General features: G+C 40.9%; 1 protein-coding gene across 3 annotated transcripts; it reads right to left on the minus strand.

The window, feature by feature from the left end:
- Positions 1-5,895: 5,895 nt before the first annotated feature.
- Positions 5,896-19,368, minus strand: LOC124275693 (notch homolog 2 N-terminal-like protein B). Of its 3 annotated transcripts, XM_046711317.1 has the most exons (8): positions 19,307-19,368; positions 19,095-19,112; positions 18,660-18,785; positions 9,786-9,908; positions 9,479-9,601; positions 8,719-8,844; positions 7,447-7,572; positions 5,896-6,325 (listed from the first exon to the last, which is right to left on the minus strand). In XM_046711317.1, the coding sequence occupies exons 1-8, from the start codon at positions 19,338-19,340 to the stop codon at positions 6,240-6,242; spliced, it is 762 nt and encodes a 253-aa protein (XP_046567273.1). In that variant the 5' UTR covers positions 19,341-19,368; the 3' UTR covers positions 5,896-6,239. The 3 variants fall into 3 exon arrangements, with proteins under 3 accessions (XP_046567273.1, XP_046567274.1, XP_046567275.1); XM_046711318.1 differs by lacking the exon at positions 9,786-9,908 and having other exon boundaries at positions 19,307-19,355; XM_046711319.1 differs by lacking the exon at positions 8,719-8,844 and having other exon boundaries at positions 19,307-19,355.
- Positions 19,369-24,636: the final 5,268 nt, after the last annotated feature.

Here is a 24,636-nt window from a genome sequence, read left to right on the forward strand (position 1 = left end):
AATACAGAGTGACTGGAATGAATATGTGAACGAGCAGGTATAGGTTTGATAACAGTACATGTATTTCGTTGTTTAAAATGTGTTGTTTGAATCAGCGTTTTGAGGAAGTTATTGGTGTAGCGCTTGATCGATTTAGTGAGAAATCCATAATAATCCAGGGAGATGCATTATCTCTTCAGAGACATGTAAAATTTGTTGCGAATCTCAGAGAGGACTGGCCTAGACTGTTACCTGTCATGATAACTATAGAGGCGAATTGGTGGTTGTTGGTTGTCTGGACCAGACAGTCCAGTGATTAACATCATTAGGATCGATCTATGAAGTTGGCAAATTTCTCAAGTCGATTTTTGTAAAGATGGGGAAAGAGAGGACCCCAAGGGAGGGCGGTGAGTTGCCTGTGCCGTCTCTCCATGCGAAGCAGGTTGAGGTTGTCCAGGATATGGTTCCGGTGATTGGTGTAGAGAGAACACGTGGTTGATTTGGGATGTAAATACCGCGACGGCGAGAAAACGGGGCTTCATCAGGTGGACCATCCTCTATAACCTCAAGAGTATACGTTCCGATAAATGTCCACTAGTACCCTGGATGCATCTACGGTTCGGCCCGATAATTTTATTACCTCCCTTTTGCTGGCTTTTTATTCAATTAGCTTGCCAATGACAAGACTTCTTTCATAACTCACTTTCGCTTCTTTTATCTAACTGATTAAACTTGGCAACACAATTCTGGAAGTGGTAGGAGTTCTTGCATATATTTTTGGAAGGTTTCAGACATGTCAAATTGTCTGTATGATTTTTCCCTAAATCTGAGTCGCATAGCGAGCAAACCTTCACGGCTGCGTCCGCTATCAGCGCACTGGCAAGCTCGGTTGCAACGGCTTATCTGATTGGCTACTGTGAGAAGGCGGACCCAGCTAAGGGAGGTAATAAAATTATCGGGCCGAGCCGTAGATGCATCCGGGGTACTAGTGGAGATTGGTTTTGATGGTAAAATATGTAGTTTGGCAAAGGTGAAAACTCGTCTTTTATAGTCAGTTTTGTCCCTTACCATGTCTAAGTGTATCACCATCAATCCACAATTGATCTTAATGTTTCAGATCCGTGAAGATTAGGGTTTATCAGCAACCCATGCTTGTCATAAAAGGCGACATACAGGATTGGGTGGTCAAACTCGGTGATATCAAGGATTGTCTTGTCCATAATGAATTATATACAGACTAACTTTACATTTGGAAAATTTCTACTAACAAACAAACAAACACCGGACTTAATGTTTTACAATTCATGAAGAATGTCGCTCTTGATCCGATCTGATGCTTGATAATCACGCATTGTGCTTCGCCCAATTACGGACATATTATGCTGCTCGATCAAATTTGTTAATCCACTTCGACCCATTACGGACATGCTCTTGCCACAAAATTGTTCCTTGCGGATCCAACATTAGAGATCAATCACGACCCTGGTGGAGGGATCCGAATTTACCGTTTGGACTGACTGTGACCGACTATGGTTGTTAACCAAGCCAGCAAAACGTTCGTCGCGTTGGGCGCACAATAAATTTTAGCACTCCACCGTCGTGTCAGTTGTTTTCGCAATCACGTTCAACAGGAACTCACGCTCATGTCATGCTGGCAAGAAAATAACACAGCGTACACATGACCAAGCTCTACAGTTAGTGAGAGATAGATAATCGGTTGACCCACGAGTCACGTCTCTCATGACGGATGATTTCGGATCGCGACAATGTGCATGCGTTTCGGGTAGCGCCAGGGGTTTGTAAAAGTTCTGCGGGAGTTGTGACTCGTCTGTTAATTTTTTCGGATCACAGCCGTCTGCCTGGACAGTGCTGTTGGAAATGAGTTGAATGCGTACTGTTTGTTACAGCCAAAACACCAGTCGACTAATGCCCTTTTATTACACACGTGTTCTGAATATCGTAATGAGATAAGTTTGGTTATTTGAAACAGGTGTTGTGTAACCAGTTGAAAGTTACTTAACGAATGTTGTGTAACCAAACTAAGTTATTCAACGATAGGGACGTCATAATGCCGAACTACTTTTACAATCAGCTGATCGAGTGCGAGTGACCTTTCTGGTGCCACCTCGATATTTTAAATTCACATTATAACTCCATTCAAGCACTTTTTCACAGAAAAATGTCAACCAAACAAAACATAAGGTTTGTGGACAAATTAAAGTTCCATTTCTGTGTCCAGGGGATTAGTATTATTTTTCAATTGAATATTTTAAATTGTATATTTTCTTCTATATTAAGTAGTCGTGACAAAGGTATCTCCCCTTTTGTTTACATCCGGCGTCGTCTGCTTGATTAATGTTGTTCTCATGGATTACGGTCTCAATGTAAATGACTTTGTTTCTATTGATGGAAAGGATAGGGGAAGAGTGGTATCAATAATTCAGCCTTTAGGGACCTACAGACTCTACAATGTGAAACTGGTTTCAGGAGAAATTAGGCAAGTACCTCGATTTAGATGTATGAAAATAGCCGAGACTCCATGTAAACCAATGTCGCCATCAACGTCAAAGCTATCAATTTCGCAGGTTGATCTACCCTCTGAAGTGCTGAATAACTTCTTTGAGAGGCATTTTAGAAGTTGTATAGATTAAGGAAAACCAAGTTGTATGGATGGTCATCTTCTTTATTGCAATGACTGCGGCGTTTCGACGTTTCGGTGTAGGTACTAACACATTTATCAAGCAAGTGATGTGTGATAAAACAATTTTTTTTAATGTTTGGTTGTTTGTATTGATATTATACCTTACAAGAATAGAAAGAATAGAAATCATTCTGAACATGGGTCAACATGTGATTTCTAGATGTTACAGAATATACTTTATACAGTCATTTAGTACAATAACACAATCCATTTTTAAAATCCGTTTTTCTTGTCATGTAACAATGGACGAACAAGGCCAAACTCTTCTTTCTTTATTTGTTGCTTAACGTCTCACTCAGCAATATTCCAGCTATCTGTAAATAATCGAGTCTGGACCAGACGCACCAGTCATCAACAGCATGAACATCGATCTACGCTACTGTGATACAAACTCAGCGCGAATGACCACCCGATCCGGTAATCACCTCTTATTACAATTATAGGTTGCTCAAGACCAATTCAAACCCGGATCTTCACGGGCCCACACTGATATAAGGCTGATTGGTCTCAACAAGGTACAAACGATTATTAATATTTGTATATTTCTGGGTAAAAGTCAAATTTCTAAATTTGAAGGAATGTGTACTTTGGAAGGTAAATTGTTACACTAACATGATGCAGTTTAGTTGTGTTTGCACACGTTTACCTTGCCACGTACAAGGCGTAAATATTCAACAACGAGGAGAGTTCTATGGATATACAACTTTTTAAATATGAATATGAGAGACGTTTCGGTGTAGCTACCGACACTGTTATTAAGCAAGTGACATTACTTGATTGCTTGAAAACGGTGTTAGTAGCTACACCGAAACGTCGCTGATATTAATATTAAAGAAGTTGTATATCCATATAACTCTCCTCGTTCACCAGCTTCCAAATACATATTGAATGACTGCTTTTATTAACAAATACGTTTTCATAAGCACACGTGTATGTTCTGATTTTTTAATACGAAAGCCGCAAACTAAGTTTTACCACTTAAGTTCTGTTCCCATTTAGTTTTACTGCAACCTAAACACAATATCATCTGATACCATTTCATAAGGGACTGACCAAGATCTCATGAGCATACCATTGAGCATACCAATGTTCGATATCGTGTGGCCCTCACAGCACATAACTTTACACTTTCTACCGATTTCATTTGAGTAACATGACCTCTGTTTGAAAAGAGGCTATGCAAATTCTTATTCAATGAAACACAATCCGTATGTACTGACATTATTTGTCTTTCTGTCTGGAAAACCAACCAACAGATATCAGAACATGAGGATTGGCAACTCCGAACGACGCCACGTGCACATTGTATACGTTCTTTTCTGATACAATCATTGTACCTTAACAAGTGATTAATTTTACAACAAATGTTGTTCAATATTTGCACATACGTTTTGTAAATTTATTTTCTGTTGTAAACCCTTAGTGAAGATCCGGATTAGAATTGCTCATTAGTAACTCATTCTTCATGCTAAGATTCGCGGTGAAGCAAGTGGTAAGGTGCGCTGATATGTTTAATGCATGCCATTGTCTTTCAGTTGTGTAGCTTGGTGTTCACAATGTCAATGTTGCTAATTGTCAGCGTCAGAGAATAATAAGTATGTGTGCTTAATTAGATTTTCATGAGGTGTTAAATTGCAAATTAGTGATACATGTTTTGTCATTTGACCATTTGACCATCAGGTGATCTGCTCTGAGGGTACCATCCGTCACTCACAATTGTTCAGGAAAGAATTCAGGACTTTCAGGAGGTTCTCAAATGATTTACTTTGAAAAAGATAAGACATTTAATTTTTTCACCAAAAGTTGTATGTTTCACCATACAATTCTTTTTATAAAGTATGTTTCATTTTTGACTCACCAACTTCTAGAATGTAGATCAAACATTTTGAAAAAGAAAAAACTGCTTGATATATTGAACTATTCCACGCTATTGTCACAAGTTACACGCCTCACCACCATACACACCTCACTAACATAAACGCCTCACCACCATACATACACCTCACCACCATACACACCTCACCACCATACACACCTCACCACCATACACACCTCATCACCATACATACACCTCACCACCATACACCCCTCACAACCATACACCCCTCACCACCATACACACCTCACCACCATACACCCCTCACCACCATACACACCTCACCACCATACACCCCTCACCACCATACACACCTCACCACCATACACACCTCACCACCATACACCCTCACCACCATACACACCATCACCACCATACACACACCACCGCCATACACACCTCACCACCATACACCCACCATACACCCTCACCACCATACACACCTCACCACGATACACCCCTCACCACCATACACACCTCACCACCATATACACCTCACCACCATACACACCTCACCACCATACACCCCTCACCACCATACACACCTCACCACCATACACACCTCACCACCATACACACCTCACCACCATACACACCACCATACACCCCTCACCACCATACACACCTCACCACGATACACCCCTCACCACCATACACACCTCACCACCATACATACACCTCACCACCATACATACCTCACCAACATACACCCCTCACCACCATACATACACCTCACCACCATACACCCCTCACCACCATACACACCTCACCACCATACACACCTCACCACCATACACACCTCACCACCATACACAACTCACCACCATACACACCTCACCGCCATACACACCTCACCACCATACATACACCTCACCGCCATACATACCTCACCACCATACACACCTCACCACCATACACACCTCACCACCATACATACCTCACCACCATACACCCCTCACCACTATACACACCTCACAACCATACACACCTCACCACCATACACACCACCATACACCCCTCACCACCATACACCCCTCACAACCATACACACCTCACCACCATACACACCACACCACCATACACATCTCACCACCATACACACCTCACCACCATACACACCTCACCACCATACACCCCTCACTACCATACATACACCTCACCACCATACACACCTAACCACCATACACACGTCACCTCCATACAGCCCTCACCACCATACACACCATTAAGACACTACGAAAATTGAGACATTGTTCTTTTACTAAGAATTTTTATTCAGTTATATACTAAATCAAATCACCATCACATTGAGTTGTAATATATTGAACTCAATTTGCAACTGCTACTTCAGCTAGAAAGGTGGACAACATTTACTCTGTGTCAGTGGTCACTCGGGGAGAGGTCCACGTCATCAGTAACATGTCATCAATGGCCGAAATGGTGCTGCGAGATTGTTTTAGCCTTTTAGCTGCAGTGAACTATGTTCATCCTGTTACATATTATATAAGTAAAAATTGATATTACTACAAAAACACACACCGGACTAACTTCTTATTGAAGCATAAATTTCCCTACAATAATAATAGAAATGTAACTGATTCAAGATATCTAGTCTTTATAATACTCGATTACATGAACTAAATGTCATCTATGCGTCTAGTTGTCTGTGAAGGGGGAGCCATTTCAAACAACGTGTACCCTGGCGGTGATCCAGTACGACACAAGTCCCAAGATGAGGCAGTATGCTGACATTCGCCCAACGACGGCTCCTGTTACAGAAACAAACTTGACATTGATATGATATAATGTAATCGTGCAGTTTCTCAAAATCATTTATAATTTTCCTCCCCTAAAAATGATATCACACGTTTTTGAAACCAAAATCAATTTTTCGTCGAAATACCTTCACTTTCCTATATCGATCTGGAATCCTTATTGAAATTACTGAAGGGTTTGAGTATCAAAACAGGTTGTCAAAGTCTCAGTACCTGCACAACACCACTGGATTGCTATGGGATCACGACCGAATAACGCAACCCCACCAAGCTACCTTACCTCTATAACAACTGGGGCGGTGGGGTAGCCTTGCGGTTAAAGTGTTCGCTCGTCATGCCGAAGCGTTCGCTCGTCATGGAATATTGCTAAAAGCGGCGTAAGACTAAACTCACTCTAAAACAACTGTTAATAAGTGCTAATAAGTGATTTTATTTCAGAGAAAAGTTGTTACGGTTGATGGGGAAGACATTATACTATCCCAAGCGAGCTGTATTCGACGTTCTGGTGATTTCGACGATTGCATTGCTCGTGCTATATCGGAGAGTACGTGCGCAATCGGAGAGCACAAGACATTTCATCGGCAGGGCAAATGCCCAGTCACTATCGTGAGAAGTTTTATTGACAATTGAAGTCCGGAAGTTAAGTGCATAAAAAGCAAACAAACATCAATATTATTTACCCGAGATCGTTAATACCACTTTAGATGCAAAATCAGTTGCCTTCATAACAAAAAATAGCAAGCGAAAATTCAGTAAGATCAGTCGTCTGGTAGTGATAGGCAATATATAGATAGGAAGCCATGTGATCACAACACTCCCTCGCAGTGCAGAGCACAAAGTATGGCTCAAAACCCATACAAAATACCCGGATGTAGCGAGCGGCAGCAGTTCCGCCGATACGATGTCATCAACGCTATTTTTGTAGGAAACACTTGATATTTTTGTGTTAAATAGATGAATATATCAAGGTTAGTAAAATAAAAACTCTAAATGATATTACAGATAGAAATTACGTTTTTGCCTTACATCGTCGAAAACCCCTGACACCGGGATACTATATGGATGTGTCTTAGAGTTTCAAATCTCAACAATAATGATGGCTTAAAGTCGCCTACCATTCTGACATGTGTCCCCTGTGTATCCACCATTACATTTGCATTCGGCTGTAGGTTTGGTTGTGTCACATGTTCCACCATGCAGGCATTCCTTTCCCCCGGTGGTGCAAATAGCTCTTGCAGGAGCTGAAATTCATCAACATTAGATTGAGTCGACGCATTGAACATATCTGCAAGACATCCTCAGCTATCTGCTTAGCCGTCATACAGTTAAATATCTATGTGACATTGAATCTAGCAATGTAAATCAGATAATTCTCACATCGTTTGAACACACACTGCAGCTATCATGTAGGAGAAATACCTACTGTCTAATTGGAGGTTGTGTACTATAGATTTAGATACCCTTTCTTTACTTTGGAATCCAAGCACTTTCGAGCGACGCATCACGTGTATAAATAAGATATATCTTCTATAATAGGACTAATGCAATTTTCTAGCGGAAATGAGCCTGCTGGAACATCCTCTTTGTCAAAGAAACTACCCTGCGTTTTGCTAAATACCGCTTTTTGAAGACCCGAGGGAAATGTACGAGAACAGGGGGCCATTTCAATGTTGAACCAGTCGGCAGGGAATAAACAGTAATGCATGTTTGTAAACAAATACACCGAAAGTATGGCTTTATGACACGATTTGTAGCTGAAAACGAGTTGCCATAGCACAAACAAAATGTCTAAAACTTGTCAGTGTTGTGACTGATGAGAGTATGTCCATGGTTAGTGGGCACTGTGTGTTTTACTGAATTGTGTTCTGAAATAGCTTAGCCTTTTATCATGTATGTTAAGCTGTTGATCTGACAGTGAACGTGTAAGATTCAAACGGGCTATCAGCAGCTGTTGTCATCCATACACAGGCCATCCTTAGATCGTTGTAAAAATGCAATTGAAATAAGCTGCCAGATATTTGACAGATCAGAATGAAGGGTTCATCGGTTTCAAGGTAGAATGAAGCGTGTGGTATCATTATATCTTATAAGTTTAAAAACCATCCCAGACATATATGTAACTATGACTTGCAATTCTTGGAACATTGCATTTGTCCACATATGTCCAGATCAAATAAGGGCTTTATCAAGAGAAGCATGTAATAGTATACACACGTGTATGAGCTGTAGTACATGTCACCTACCCATCTCACATGTGTCCCCTCCGTAGCCAACGGTACATATGCATGTATAGTGGGTGACTCAACATTACATAAAGTCCAAAAATAACAACTCTACAATAGAAACATGTACTACTCTGACAATAGCTGTAGTAACAAGCCACCTACCTGTCTCACACGTGTCCCCTGTGTATCCACCGGTACAAGTACATACAGCTGGAGTTTTGGTTATGTCACATGTACCACCATGCAAGCATTCTCCTCCACTGGCTGTGCATGTGGGTGTTGAAGGAGCTGGAATTCATTGACCAGTGTTTCATCATTTGTAGATTCTAAGAAGACATGTATGGTACGATCTCCCCGCATAAGATGTTATCAATATTCTGGCCATATGTAGTGACTTAACATTGCATTTTGAAACAGGATGCCACCAATGAAGTCAACAGTGGTTAGTGAGTGTTTTACTGAAGTATGTGTTTTGTGAAACACCTTTAACCGTGTATGTTAATGTATTAAGTTCTCATGGGCTTCCAGTAGCTGTTGTGTTATCCATGCGCAGGCCATCTATAGATCGATATGAAAATGCCAATGAACGTTTAAATAGGCTATCGGCAGCTGTTGTCATCCATGCATAGGCCATCGTTAGATCGATGTAAAAATGCCAATGAAATTAGCTACCAGATTTTGACATGTCAGAATGAAGGGTTAATCGGTTTCACGGTAGAATGAAGCGTGTGGTATTGTTCACTCAATAAGGTTCTAAGATAATCCTAGACATATATGCGACTATAACTCACAATAGTAGGAGCATTTTGTGGACACAAGATCAAGTACGGGTTTTAACATTTGGTAATGAATATATTAACAAACATACTTGACTAATGACTGAATGTTTACAGGGGCTGAGCTGTAGTAACATATCACCTACCTCTCTCACATGTATCTCCTGTGTATCCACCGGTACAATTACATACGGCTAGAGCTTTGGTTGTGTCACATGTACCGCCATGCTTGCATTCCCCTCCATTGGCTGTGCATTTTACCGTTGGAGCTGAAAATCATTGATAATCTCCCAGAGAAGATGTTAATCATATGCTGGACATGTATAGTGGGTGTCTCAACATTACATTTTGAAACAGTGTGCACATTAATGAAGTTCAGATGAAATGACAACTTTGACAACAGAAACATGTGATGTTATACATGTGTATGAACTGTAGTAACATGTCACCTACGTGTATCACATGTTTCCCCTGTGTATCCATCAGTACATGTGCATGTGACTGGAGGTGTGCTTGTGTCACAGGTACCGGTATTACACTTCCCTCCATCATGCGTGCATATGTCTGCAGCAGAAGCTGAAATATAATTCCGTTGAAACACGTTTCTAATTTTTCCCATACAGACATGTACGAAGTGATGACAAGTCTTCACACTTAATACCGAGTTTTCCTGGTGAAAACATTTACCAATAAACCTTCCAGCTAATCTTGAGCACACGTCATAAATACTGTGACTCACTTATATTAACCAGGTAAAAGTTAATTCCAAAAATGTATGCAATCACGTGAAAAATATAGATATATACTTACCACCGGCAAACAGTAAAGTAGGCACTATAAAGTAGACCATGCTTCGAGATACATATATGAATATATGTATCAATTTATGATCATGCAAAAAATGTTGAATATATTCAGACCATGAATGTGTTAGGGTTAGGTTTATTTGAATGCAGCAGCCCAACCCGGAGCGGAGCGTTTATAAACATAACTTTACTTCAGTTCGTACGTTAAAGTCATGATGTCATTTTAAAACAATATTTGCCACTTACGAACTAAAAAAAATCCAAAAAGAGACATTTTCATCATGGTGCGAGGTCTATGGTTGCCTCCCGGTGTGTTGAGTCAACGCACTCAAAACAACCTTCGTCACTATATTCTATATGATATGTTACCATATTTTACTCTGTTAACACTAGTTAGTGCAGAAACCGTTGATAAGGAGATAACTCACCTTAAATAAGTACGATCCAGTACAATTACATTGAATAAGTCAAACAATAAGTCAGATGAAACCTAAAACCTGGGTGTTTATGATAAGTACGACCCAGTGCAAGCCATACCGATCTCAATATACCCCTTTCTTACATTGAATATTGAAGGATATACGAAAAATTAAAAAGTACAAATGTACAGTTTCACATCAAGGGGGTATGGGGCCCGGTTGGACGCAGTGTTAGACCTTTCATGTTTCAAAGTTTAATTATTGTATAGACCCCTTTCAAGAAGGTACGTGACGTGAATCCACGACCTAAACTAAATACTCAGTATGAAATAACAGTATACACAAACCAGGACAGTTTTGTTGGGTACAGTTGAGGACTTCGACAGCAAGCAGCTGTTGTGTACAGTTCCTTCCGCCAAATGCAGGTGCTGGGTTGGTGCATGTCCTGAATCTGGACCTCTTCCTCACTCCTGGTCCGCAGCTTGTTGAACAGGAAGTGTTAACCCACTGTGACCACTCTGTTACGCCTCCATCAACTGCACAAAACCAAAAGCATTCAAGAGAGGAATTGACTGACATGATATGTCACCTTTCCACATTATGACCGTTCCTCTCCCATGCTCTGAGCCTTACACGGAGTTTTCATACCTCTCCGATTCTCATAAGCACTCAGGTTTTAATGAATGATTTCGTGAGTGGCAGGTCCCCTCGATAGAACAGGACACGTTGTATCATGACAGAGTTTCATGCATCATTTTATATCAGTGTCATCATTTTCTTCTTTACACTCTTCTAAATCCTTTAGGCACACATTCAAGACTCATTTGGTCTCTTGCAGTGGCGTTTGAAGTTCTCTCTTAATGTCTACAAATAGTTTGATTGATCCAATTTCAGACCTTTAGTACGACATTCACATCTGTAGTATTTTGTTTTGGTCTGGGATAATAATGTCAATATCATGCATGACTTGGTTTCTGTTGTACTTCCTTCTCATGGTAGGCCGCCGAAAGCAGGACAAAGGTTAGTGCTCTGCCAGTCCTTTATAATGTTATTCCCATAGATAGCAATACGGGCCAAACGGATGATTTTCCATGGCATACAGAATCGGTTCTGCTTATATCTGTAACATAGACCTTTCATGTTTCAAAGTTTAATTATTGTATAGACCCCTTTCAAGAAGGTACGTGACGTGAATCCACGACCTAAACTAAATACTCAGTATGAAATAACAGTATACACAAACCAGGACAGTTTTGTTGGGTACAGTTGAGGACTTCGACAGCAAGCAGCTGTTGTGTACAGTTCCTTCCGCCAAATGCAGGTGCTGGGTTGGTGCATGTCCTGAATCTGGACCTCTTCCTCACTCCTGGTCCGCAGCTTGTTGAACAGGAAGTGTTAACCCACTGTGACCACTCTGTTACGCCTCCATCAACTGCACAAAACCAAAAGCATTCAAGAGAGGAATTGACTGACATGATATGTCACCTTTCCACATTATGACCGTTCCTCTCCCATGCTCTGAGCCTTACACGGAGTTTTCATACCTCTCCGATTCTCATAAGCACTCAGGTTTTAATGAATGATTTCGTGAGTGGCAGGTCCCCTCGGTAGAGCAGGACACGTTGTATCATGACAGAGTTTCATGCATCATTTTATATCAGTGTCATCATTTTCTTCTTTTACACTCTTCTAAATCCTTTAGGCACACATTCAAGACTCATTTGGTCTCTTGCAGTGGCGTTTGAAGTTCTCTCTTAATGTCTACAAATAGTTTGATTGATCCAATTTCAGAACTTTAGTACGACATTCACATCTGTAGCATTTTGTTTTGGTCTGGGATAATAATGTCAATATCATGCATGACTTGGTTTCTGTTGTACTTCCTTCTCATGGTAGGCCGCCGAAAGCAGGACAAAGGTTAGTGCTCTGCCAGTCCTTTATAAAGTTATTCCCATAGATAGCAATAAGGGCCAAAGGATGATTTTCCATGGCATACAGAATCGGTTCTGCTTATATCTGTAACATAGACCTTTCATGTTTCAAAGTTTAATTATTGTATAGACCCTTTCAAGAAGGTACGTGACGTGAATCCACGATCTAAACTAAATACTCAGTATGAAATAACAGTATACACAAACCAGGACAGTTTTGTTGGGTACAGTTGAGGACTTCGACAGCAAGCAGCTGTTGTGTACAGTTCCTTCCGCCAAATGCAGGTGCTGGGTTGGTGCATGTCCTGAATCTGGACCTCTTCCTCACTCCTGGTCCGCAGCTTGTTGAACAGGAAGTGTTAACCCACTGTGACCACTCTGTTACGCCTCCATCAACTGCACAAAACCAAAAGCATTCAAGAGAGGAATTGACTGACATGATATGTCACCTTTCCACATTATGACCGTTCCTCTCCCATGCTCTGAGCCTTACACGGAGTTTTCATACCTCTCCGATTCTCATAAGCACTCAGGTTTTAATGAATGATTTCGTGAGTGGCAGGTCCCCTCGATAGAACAGGACACGTTGTATCATGACAGAGTTTCATGCATCATTTTATATCAGTGTCATCATTTTCTTCTTTTACACTCTTCTAAATCCCTTTAGGCACACATTCAAGACTCATTTGGTCTCTTGCAGTGGCGTTTGAAGTTCTCTCTTAATGTCTACAAATAGTTTGATTGATCCAATTTCAGACCTTTAGTACGACATTCACATCTGTAGTATTTTGTTTTGGTCTGGGATAATAATGTCAATATCATGCATGACTTGGTTTCTGTTGTACTTCCTTCTCATGGTAGGCCGCCGAAAGCAGGACAAAGGTTAGTGCTCTGCCAGTCCTTTATAATGTTATTCCCATAGATAGCAATACGGGCCAAACGGATGATTTTCCATGGCATACAGAATCGGTTCTGCTTATATCTGTAACATAGACCTTTCATGTTTCAAAGTTTAATTATTGTATAGACCCCTTTCAAGAAGGTGCGTGACGTGAATCCACGACCTAAACTAAATACTCAGTATGAAATAACAGTATACACAAACCAGGACAGTTTTGTTGGGTACAGTTGAGGACTTCGACAGCAAGCAGCTGTTGTGTACAGTTCCTTCCGCCAAATGCAGGTGCTGGGTTGGTGCATGTCCTGAATCTGGACCTCTTCCTCACTCCTGGTCCGCAGCTTGTTGAACAGGAAGTGTTAACCCACTGTGACCACTCTGTTACGCCTCCATCAACTGCACAAAACCAAAAGCATTCAAGAGAGGAATTGACTGACATGATATGTCACCTTTCCACATTATGACCGTTCCTCTCCCATGCTCTGAGCCTTACACGGAGTTTTCATACCTCTCCGATTCTCATAAGCACTCAGGTTTTAATGAATGATTTCGTGAGTGGCAGGTCCCCTCGGTAGAGCAGGACACGTTGTATCATGACAGAGTTTCATGCATCATTTTATATCAGTGTCATCATTTTCTTCTTTTACACTCTTCTAAATCCCTTTAGGCACACATTCAAGACTCATTTGGTCTCTTGCAGTGGCGTTTGAAGTTCTCTCTTAATGTCTACAAATAGTTTGATTGATCCAATTTCAGAACTTTAGTACGACATTCACATCTGTAGCATTTTGTTTTGGTCTGGGATAATAATGTCAATATCATGCATGACTTGGTTTCTGTTGTACTTCCTTCTCATGGTAGGCCGCCGAAAGCAGGACAAAGGTTAGTGCTCTGCCAGTCCTTTATAAAGTTATTCCCATAGATAGCAATAAGGGCCAAAAGGATGATTTTCCATGGCATACAGAATCGGTTCTGCTTATATCTGTAACATAGACCTTTCATGTTTCAAAGTTTAATTATTGTATAGACCCCTTTCAAGAAGGTACGTGACGTGAATCCACGATCTAAACTAAATACTCAGTATGAAATAACAGTATACACAAACCAGGACAGTTTTGTTGGGTACAGTTGAGGACTTCGACAGCAAGCAGCTGTTGTGTACAGTTCCTTCCGCAAAATGCAGGTGCTGGGTTGGTGCATGTCCTGAATCTGGACCTCTTCCTCACTCCTGGTCCGCAGCTTGTTGAACAGGAAGTGTTAACCCACTGTGACCACTCTGTTACGCCTCCATCAACTGCACAAAACCAAAAGCATTCAAGAGAGGAATTGACTGACATGATATGTCACCTTTCCACATTATGACCGTTCCTCTCCCATGCTCTGAGCCTTACACGAAGTTTTCATACCTCTCCGATTCTCATAAGCACTCAGGTTTTAATGAATGATTTCGTGAGTGGCAGGTCCCCTCGGTAGAGCAGGACACGTTGTATCATGACAGAGTTTCATGCATCATTTTATATCAGTGTCATCATTTTCTTCTTTTACACTCTCCTAAATCCCTTTAGGCACACATTCAAGACTCATTTGGTCTCTTGCAGTGGCGTTTGAAGTTCTCTCTTAATGTCTACAAATAGTTTGATTGATCCAATTTCAGACCTTTAGTACGACATTCACATCTGTAGTATTTTGTTTTGGTCTGGGATAATAATGTCAATATCATGCATGACTTGGTTTCTGTTGTACTTCCTTCTCATGGTAGGCCGCCGAAAGCAGGACAAAGGTTAGTGCTCTGCCAGTCCTTTATAAAGTTGTTCCCATAGAGAGCAATAAGGGCCAAAAGGATGATTTTCCATGGCATACAGAATCGGTTCTGCTTATATCTGTAACATAGACCTTTCATGTTTCAAAGTTTAATTATTGTATGGACCCCTTTCAAGAAGGTACGTGACGTGAATCCACGACCTAAACTAAATACTCAGTATGAAATAACAGTATACACAAACCAGGACAGTTTTGTTGGGTACAGTTGAGGACTTCGACAGCAAGCAGCTGTTGTGTACAGTTCCTTCCGCCAAATGCAGGTGCTGGGTTGGTGCATGTCCTGAATCTGGACATCTTCCTCACTCCTGGTCCGCAGCTTGTTGAACAGGAAGTGTTAACCCACTGTGACCACTCTGTTACGCCTCCATCAACTGCACAAAACCAAAAGCATTCAAAAGAGGAATTGACTGACATGATATGTCACCTTTCCACATTATGACCGTTCCTCTCCCATGCTCTGAGCCTTACACGGAGTTTTCATACCTCTCCGATTCTCATAAGCACTCAGGTTTTAATGAATGATTTCGTGAGTGGCAGGTCCCCTCGGTAGAGCAGGACACGTTGTATCATGACAGAGTTTCATGCATCATTTTATATCAGTGTCATCATTTTCTTCTTTTACACTCTTCTAAATCCCTTTAGGCACACATTCAAGACTCATTTGGTCTCTTGCAGTGGCGTTTGAAGTTCTCTCTTAATGTCTACAAATAGTTTGATTGATCCAATTTCAGACCTTTAGTACGACATTCACATCTGTAGTATTTTGTTTTGGTCTGGGATAATAATGTCAATATCATGCATGACTTGGTTTCTGTTGTACTTCCTTCTCATGGTAGGCCGCCGAAAGCAGGACAAAGGTTAGTGCTCTGCCAGTCCTTTACAATGTTATTCCCATAGATAGCAATACGGGCCAACGGATGATTTTCCATGGCATACAGAATCGGTTCTGCTTATATCTGTAACATAGACCTTTCATGTTTCAAAGTTTAATTATTGTATAGACCCCTTTCAAGAAGGTACGTGACGTGAATCCACGACCTAAACTAAATACTCAGTATGAAATAACAGTATACACAAACCAGGACAGTTTTGTTGGGTACAGTTGAGGACTTCGACAGCAAGCAGCTGTTGTGTACAGTTCCTTCCGCCAAATGCAGGTGCTGGGTTGGTGCATGTCCTGAATCTGGACATCTTCCTCACTCCTGGTCCGCAGCTTGTTGAACAGGAAGTGTTAACCCACTGTGACCACTCTGTTACGCCTCCATCAACTGCACAAAACCAAAAGCATTCAAGAGAGGAATTGACTGACATGATATGTCACCTTTCCACATTATGACCGTTCCTCTCCCATGCTCTGAGCCTTACACGGAGTTTTCATACCTCTCCGATTCTCATAAGCACTCAGGTTTTAATGAATGATTTCGTGAGTGGCAGGTCCCCTCGGTAGAACAGGACACGTTGTATCATGACAGAGTTTCATGCATCATTTTATATCAGTGTCATCATTTTCTTCTTTTACACTCTTCTAAATCCCTTTAGGCACACATTCAAGACTCATTTGGTCTCTTGCAGTGGCGTTTGAAGTTCTCTCTTAATGTCTACGAATATTTTGATTGATCCAATTTCAGACCTTTAGTACGACATTCACATCTGTAGTATTTTGTTTTGGTCTGGGATAATAATGTCAATATCATGCATGACTTGGTTTCTGTTGTACTTCCTTCTCATGGTAGGCCGCCGAAAGCAGGACAAAGGTTAGTGCTCTGCCAGTCCTTTATAAAGTTGTTCCCATAGAGAGCAATACGGGCCAAAAGGATGATTTTCCATGGCATACAGAATCGGTTCTGCTTATATCTGTAACATAGACCTTTCATGTTTCAAAGTTTAATTATTGTATGGACCCCTTTCAAGAAGGTACGTGACGTGAATCCACGACCTAAACTAAATACTCAGTATGAAATAACAGTATACACAAACCAGGACAGTTTTGTTGGGTACAGTTGAGGACTTCGACAGCAAGCAGCTGTTGTGTACAGTTCCTTCCGCCAAATGCAGGTGCTGGGTTGGTGCATGTCCTGAATCTGGACATCTTCCTCACTCCTGGTCCGCAGCTTGTTGAACAGGAAGTGTTAACCTGTGACCACTCTGTTACGCCTCCATCAACTGCACAAAACCAAAAGTATTCAAAAGAGGAATTGACTGACATGATATGTCACCTTTCCACATTATGACCGTTCCTCTCCCATGCTCTGAGCCTTACACACGGAGTTTTCATACCTCTCCGATTCTCATAAGCTACCCCAACCTCATTTTCAGCACTCAGGTTTTAATGAATGATTTCGTGAGTGGCAGGTCCCCTCGGTAGAGCAGGACACGTTGTATCATGACAGAGTTTCATGCATCATTTTATATCAGTGTCATCATTTTCTTCTTTTACACTCTTCTAAATCCCTTTAGGCACACATTCAAGACTCATTTGGTCTCTTGCAGTGGCGTTTGAAGTTCTCTCTTAATGTCTACAAATAGTTTGATTGATCCAATTTCAGACCTTTAGTACGACATTCACATCTGTAGTATTTTGTTTTGGTCTGGGATAATAATGTCAATATCATGCATGACTTGGTTTCTGTTGTACTTCCTTCTCATGGTAGGCCGCCGAAAGCAGGACAAAGGTTAGTGCTCTGCCAGTCCTTTATAATGTTATTCCCATAGATAGCAATAAGGGCCAAACGGATGATTTTCCATGGCATACAGAATCGGTTCTGCTTATATCTGTAACATAGACCTTTCATGTTTCAAAGTTTAATTATTGTATAGACCCCTTTCAAGAAGGTACGTGACGTGAATCCACGATCTTAACTAAATACTCAGTATGAAATAACAGTATACACAAACCAGGACAGTTTTGTTGGGTACAGTTGAGGACTTTGACAGCAAGCAACTGTTGTGTACAGTTCCTTCCGCCAAATGCAGGTGCTGGGTTGGTGCATGTCCTGAATCCGGACCTCGTCCTCACTCCTGGTCCGCAGCTTGTTGAACAGGAAGTGTTAACCCACTGTGTCCATACTGTCACGTTACCGTCAACTGTAACATCTAAGACCGTGATGTCTTTTAAACAATACTAATGTCTTTACTTTAAACTTACCCTTATATTGACACACATTGCATTTATTCTTAACCTGTATGGCTTTACGCCGCTATTTAGCAATATTCCAGGACCAGTGCCTTAGAGACAAGCGTGTCAGCGAAGACAACAGCCGAATGCTGTATGTTCTAATGGGCTACCAGCAGCTGTACTGTTATCCATACCTAGGCTATCTATAGATCGATGTGAAAATGTAAGTGAAATTACTACCAAATTTTGACAAATCAGAATGAAGAGTTCAAATGTGTCACAGTAGAATGTACAGTGTGGCATCATTTAGTGTGAGCTGTAGTAACAAGTCACCTACCTGTCTGACATGTATCCCCTGTGTATCCATTGATACATTTACATATGGCTGGAGGTGTGCTTGTGTCACATGTACCGCCATTCTTGCATTCCGTTCCACCGTCTGTACATATGTCTGCTGCAGATGCTGAAAAAATAATTAGGCTGAAAATTCCTCTCATTTTGAATCTGCGTTTGAACTTCTTCTTACTTTTCTAATTTGTCGGATACACACATGTAAGAAGTGATGACAAGTCATCAGACTTAATACCGCTTACATTTCAGCATGTAACCGGTTATGTGTTAAAGCAGCATAAGCGCCTCTGGGTGAATATTTTTAACAATAAATCTTGAACATCTTGAGACCACGTCATAAATACAGAGACCAATTTAAATCAACCTGATATACATTCTTTTTAAAAATGCAATTACTTGAAAGATATGAATATGTACTTACCAACGACAATCAATGAAACTGTAAAGCAGATTTATGTTCGGTATAAATGACTTTGAAATCTGAAGTTAAGATTATTCAGAATCTGTGATCATGCATTAGATGTGAAATATGTTAGGGTCATACACCAAACAGAGGAGTAGGATGGAGGCGTTTACAAAACATAACTTTAGTTCGTACGTTACAGTTATTATAAAACAATGTGTGCCACTTACGAACTAAAAGTCGAAAGAGAGACAATTTCAGCATGGTGCGAGGTTTATGGTTTCCTCCCGGTGAGTTGAGTCAAACACAAACAACTCGGAGCGTCATTAGCTTTTATATGGTTACCATGTTATTTTACTCTGTTACCACTAGTGCAGAAACTGTTGATAAGGACACGACTCACTTTAAAAATATCTAATCTGGCTTCAAGTACATTCGTGACATACAGTTACAGTGCAGGCTAGCTATTCTCGAAATGTTCGTAGCCCTACGAACTTCTTAAGCCCATTCTTAAGACATTGGCTACGGTCAAAGTTAAGAATTCTTAGGGCTACGAACGTTTCGAGAATAAGGGCCCTGATGAATAAGTCAAACAAATGTTTGTATCAGATGAAACTGAAAACCTGGGTGTACGATCCAGTGCAAGCCATACCGATCTCAATATACCCATTTCTTACATTGAATATTGAAGGACATACGAGTGTGTAACTCATGTTTTTGGTTGGAGATGATTTATGTTATTCAGTTAATCCATTCCACTGAACTACTCGCGTGAACTAGAAATATAAGAAAAGTAAAAAGTAGAAATATGAAAATTGATACAAGACACTGAATCAGGCGTTATATTGGCAACCGGAGATTAAAAATTCGGCGGCTCGTGTCCCATTATGGGTAGGATGGTCGAATCTCATTCATAGTGTCCCAGTAAATGAGGCATTACGTTCGTTCCGGCCCTAACAGGTCATTATGGCGTTAGTATGTGTGTTGTCAGATGTCTACAAAACACTGACACACTGATACAAACCAGGGCATGAATGCAGTTTACCAGACACGTCATTTTGGAATCGTTTTTTGTTTGATTGCACGTACTTCTTCCTCAGTAACGATGATGTCTAAGCCTCCTACATGAAAACTGTCATGGCCTGCCTTTAGAGACTCCAAATCGCAGATGACTAGAACCTAAGCTATAGGATGTGATACTTGCAAACTTTCTATGCAATGAATGTTTCCTTCCTTCATTCCTTCCTTCCTTTCACAACTGAATGTTTGTATTATTAAGTGAAGAAAAGGACCCGTATTTATAGATTATTCTAACCCAGGGATTTGGAAAATTTTCAGGAGTATTTTTTTACATACATAAGGGGAGGTTACTCTTGTTACTCACAGCTATTGTGTGTTATATAGGCCTCTTAAGGCCCAGGGGCGGTGGGGTAGCCTAGTGGGTAAAGCGTTGGCTCGTCACGCCGAAGACCCGGGTTCGAATCCCCACTTGGGTACATTGTGTGAAGTCCATTTCTGGTGTCCCCCGCCGTGATGTTGCTGGAATATTGCTAAAAGCGGCGTAAAACTAAACTCAGTCAGCCAGTCTTAAGGCCCAAGGTCGCCTTAAAACCTTATCTACCTACCTACCTAGCTATTGTGTGGAGTCATTTGTACCCGGGGTACACAGCCTGTGCCTATTCTTGGAAGGCCAATATTACCATCATTGTCACTTTTTTGCTATAATCACTGCTCTTGTATCATACTGCTTGTGAATTTGTCCTGTCACTGTAATACCCATATAATGATGTGTATTAACTTAAGAATACAATTGTTAATTATATTAAACTGCTTCGTGTTTTGTTGATTTCATACCGAGTTTTGTTGGGACTGATTTTAACTACTACATTAGTTTTAGTCTGGGAATTAACAACTGACATCATAAAAGACAAGAAAACAGTCGTATTCATTACTATTTTCCATGTACAGATGTTGTCACAAATCTGTTGCTGAGATGACGTAACCTTATTTGTGTGCAATCATGGCGTGACGTCACCCGCGGCAACCCCAGAGCTTGGTCAATCTGCAATCCCTCCTATCTGTTGCACACGGGTATTCTGACTTACCACTTCAGTCTATAGCTTGTCTAACTGCTGCAACATATTGTCCTGGATTAAAGCTCTTGCAACAATTATTACAGCTTCAAGTAATGTGGGGCAAGTTTCTTATTTTCTTGAGTATATGTCAACCGTTCTAAATTTGATCAATGTTAAAGGTGTACACAAGTTCTGCTGAAATCGTGACGACTAAATCTTCTTAGGGTACATATATAAATAAGACTATACAAATAAGAAAAACCGAATCCAGGTAAAATGTTAGAGATTTATTATTCTTTCCTCTAAGCAAATGAAGAAGCTGCAAAATAGATTACATCATTATATTTAAAGTCACTGTCACATCTAAAAAACATTTCTTTTCTGAGAAAGAAAAACCGCTATTGATTTAAACCCACGACCATTGTATCACTGCACGACTTAGAGATATAACACACCTCAACAGAAAAATGCGACCTCCAGGTGACTGTTTATGTCAGTAAGTTTCTGTTGTTATGAGGCAATGGTAAACATTCTGTTGATATTATAAATCACTGCCAGCAACAAGTGGTGTGATAAAAACATGTGAGAATGAAGTATGATATAACATAATTCAAATGTATGTTTTTCTCTCGAAGGGACAAAGTGTTTACCTTTCTCAATATATGTATCAAGATGTCCACCAACAGTCTTTCATGTCAAAATATATTATTGTTCCTCCTTGATCACTAACAAAAATACTTCACATCATAATTCAGAGGTGGCAAAGTCTCAAACGCCTTCTTTAGTAGTAATTACTGCGTTTCATCGAATCTGTTTTCTGATGGCTCCCCACACATACAACACCCATACCCTCCCTCCGCGTAGAAGAAAGGTATTGCTTTTATCAATGAATAATAGCAATAAGGTATTCATACATCCGTTCTAATTTCATATGGAATAAAGGCATAGCTGCACTCGTCAAAAACTGTCCTGATCCAGGACCTAGGAAGGACCTATTGTTATCTCTCTGACTCGGATGTACACGTAGCATTGTTTTGTCACGAGGTATTTAAAGCATCCCTAACACTTAAAGAGACAGTAACAAAGTCGACCTTTTAAACATGATAGCTTGTTTTTGAGAATGGCGAGGCGACAAAACGTCATGAGATAACGCAAAAAACACCGGGAACCCATAGAGTGGTGACTAATCAATAGAGGTGAGGTGAGGTGAAATTGGGTTTTACGTCGTGCTTGAGAATATTTCGCTCATATGACGACGTGCGGCTGCTTGTACTAGCCCAGGTTTTATAGTGCTAGCCCACTGAGATACCATGCCGCAGTGAAGCATGAATACCCCACTCAGACACAGTATACTGACTCCGAGCCGACCAGTCCTTGTTGTACCCATTAATGCCGAGCGCCCGGCAGGGACCAACAAGTACCATATTTTAACGTCTTTTGGTATGACGCGGTCGGGGATCGAACCCGCGACCTTCCGCTCTCCGTGCGGACGCTCTAACCACTACACCACGGAAGAGGTCATCAACAGAGAGATGACGAGACGGTCTCAATGTTTCCAGTAATTTTCCGATCAAAAGAGCATGTGTTCATGGCCTGATAAAACTTTTGACGAATCAAAGTCATGTATTGAGACATGTGACGAGGAAGATCAGACTCGTACACCTTAAAAAGATACATTAAACACCAACAGAGTAGTGCGGGCTTTTACAATGACCGAGGCCAATTGCTGTCACCCAGTTTTCCACTCTGGTTGTGTGGTAGCTGTAGTTGGAGAGACGGAGTGAGGCGAAGCACATTTATCTGAGTATAGAACTTTGTGTTGAGTTAATTATTGTATGAATGTGCGAAATTGTATGAATGTGATATAGATCGTTAGGAGTCACGGTCGTCCGACTCCTCACTCCTAGACTGAGCAACCATCTTCGGACCAGGTCAGTGACGAATCACGGCTCACACCTACCCTGACCACGCGGAAAGGCAATAAGAGTCGGTGACTGTAGTAGAGTCAGCTGACATCCCTTACATAGTTACGACAGTAACATGGCAAAGTTTCATCACTGACACCAGAAATTTCACTGACACTTGGCGATTAACTATAGACTATAAGTGAATGTAGTTTCGTCACATTTAGATCATCCTCGGTTATCTAGGGTTTTCCTGACATTCTAGGATCACACTTTCCCCTCGTATTATTTCGTACACGACGAATACCAGTCACATCAAAGTATAATCATGCGCAGGGAAATATTATGAGCAGAATTGGATCTGGCTACTTCCACACGAAGCTCAGGTAGAATGGTCCGAGGAGTCAAGCAATAAAAGAGTGGTTGACAGCATGGACAGCAACGATACACGACATGATGGCATGTTGACTTACAATCAGCAAACTCACACAAAATAACCACCTGATACCCATACAAAATGCATAGGATACTAAAGATCGCATCTGCCTGGAATTGATATCAGGGTGACATATATATTAAATCAGACATGCATTACACAGAATCAGGTGCATATGCATTTATGAAAATATTTGTTAGGTTGATATAAGTCTCCTTGGAGAACTAATCATATTTTTAACAACCATCGGGAGGAACCATGATAGAAATCAGAAAATGTATATCTTCGCGCTCAAAACTGTTTCATCTGTATGATGGTGGCCTGTAAATAATCGTGTCTGGACCAAACAATCTCGTGATTGACATCATGGGCTTCGATTAACGCAATAGTCCTATGTATACAATGATAGGCATCAGACACGACAGCGGGGAGGCTCATATTCCCGCGTGACAAGCATGGTTCGCTAAAGACAATTTCAAGCTGGATCTTCAAGCAGAATGTATTGAATGTTAGTTACTGATAATTACCACATCATATCATGTTTGTATACACACACGCACGCGCGCACGCACGCACGCACGCGAACACAAATAATGTCGCTCCATACCAGATCTAAAACTTAAATCAAATCAGACAAACATGACGTAATTGTGAAACAATCCAAGGCAAGGAACATATATTTCGTGGCTATGCCAATCAACAGAGAATAGCATGGAGTGTCATTCCATCCTGATTTCCCACAGATTTGGACGAACACACACACAAAATTAGACATGTACTTGAGGCAGAATGTGACAAAACCCTTTCCTTGGAGAAAAGAATATCCGAGAGCCTTTCACTTTGGGCGAAAGAAACATTTGTAGACTTTACTTGATTAGAAAATAATTCTAGTTCATAATCAAAGGTTCGGACAACCATTCTAAAATGAGAGATTAATTTCACTTCCACTCGCGCTGGTATCTACCCTAGGTCTGCACTGCTCCTTAAGGGTCGAGCATCATCAGGAACACTTTACCTTTCCCAGCACGGTTCAGTGTAGACGATGTGTCCAATACTGTTGAAACTACCTGTCCAATAGATCAACACTTTACCTTTCCCAGCACAGTGTAGACAATGTGTCCAATACTGTTGAAACTACCTGTCCA

Source organism: Haliotis rubra, unplaced genomic scaffold, assembly GCF_003918875.1.
Source record: "Haliotis rubra isolate DU_JTF1 unplaced genomic scaffold, ASM391887v1 Scf201, whole genome shotgun sequence".
Lineage (NCBI taxonomy): Eukaryota > Metazoa > Mollusca > Gastropoda > Lepetellida > Haliotidae > Haliotis > Haliotis rubra.

Bases quoted from the DNA above. Each gene is read 5' to 3' on its own strand.
- LOC124275693 (XM_046711317.1), bottom strand. From the start codon at position 19,340: ATGCTGAAATTGTCTCTCTTTCGACTTTTAGTTC. The intron at 9,602-9,785 runs GTAGGTGACATG...AATGATTTTCAG, and splicing joins AGGGGAAACATGTGATACAC to CTCCAACGGTAAAATGCACA. The intron at 6,326-7,446 runs GTAGGCGACTTT...TTTCTGTAACAG, and splicing joins AGGGGACACATGTCAGAATG to GAGCCGTCGTTGGGCGAATG.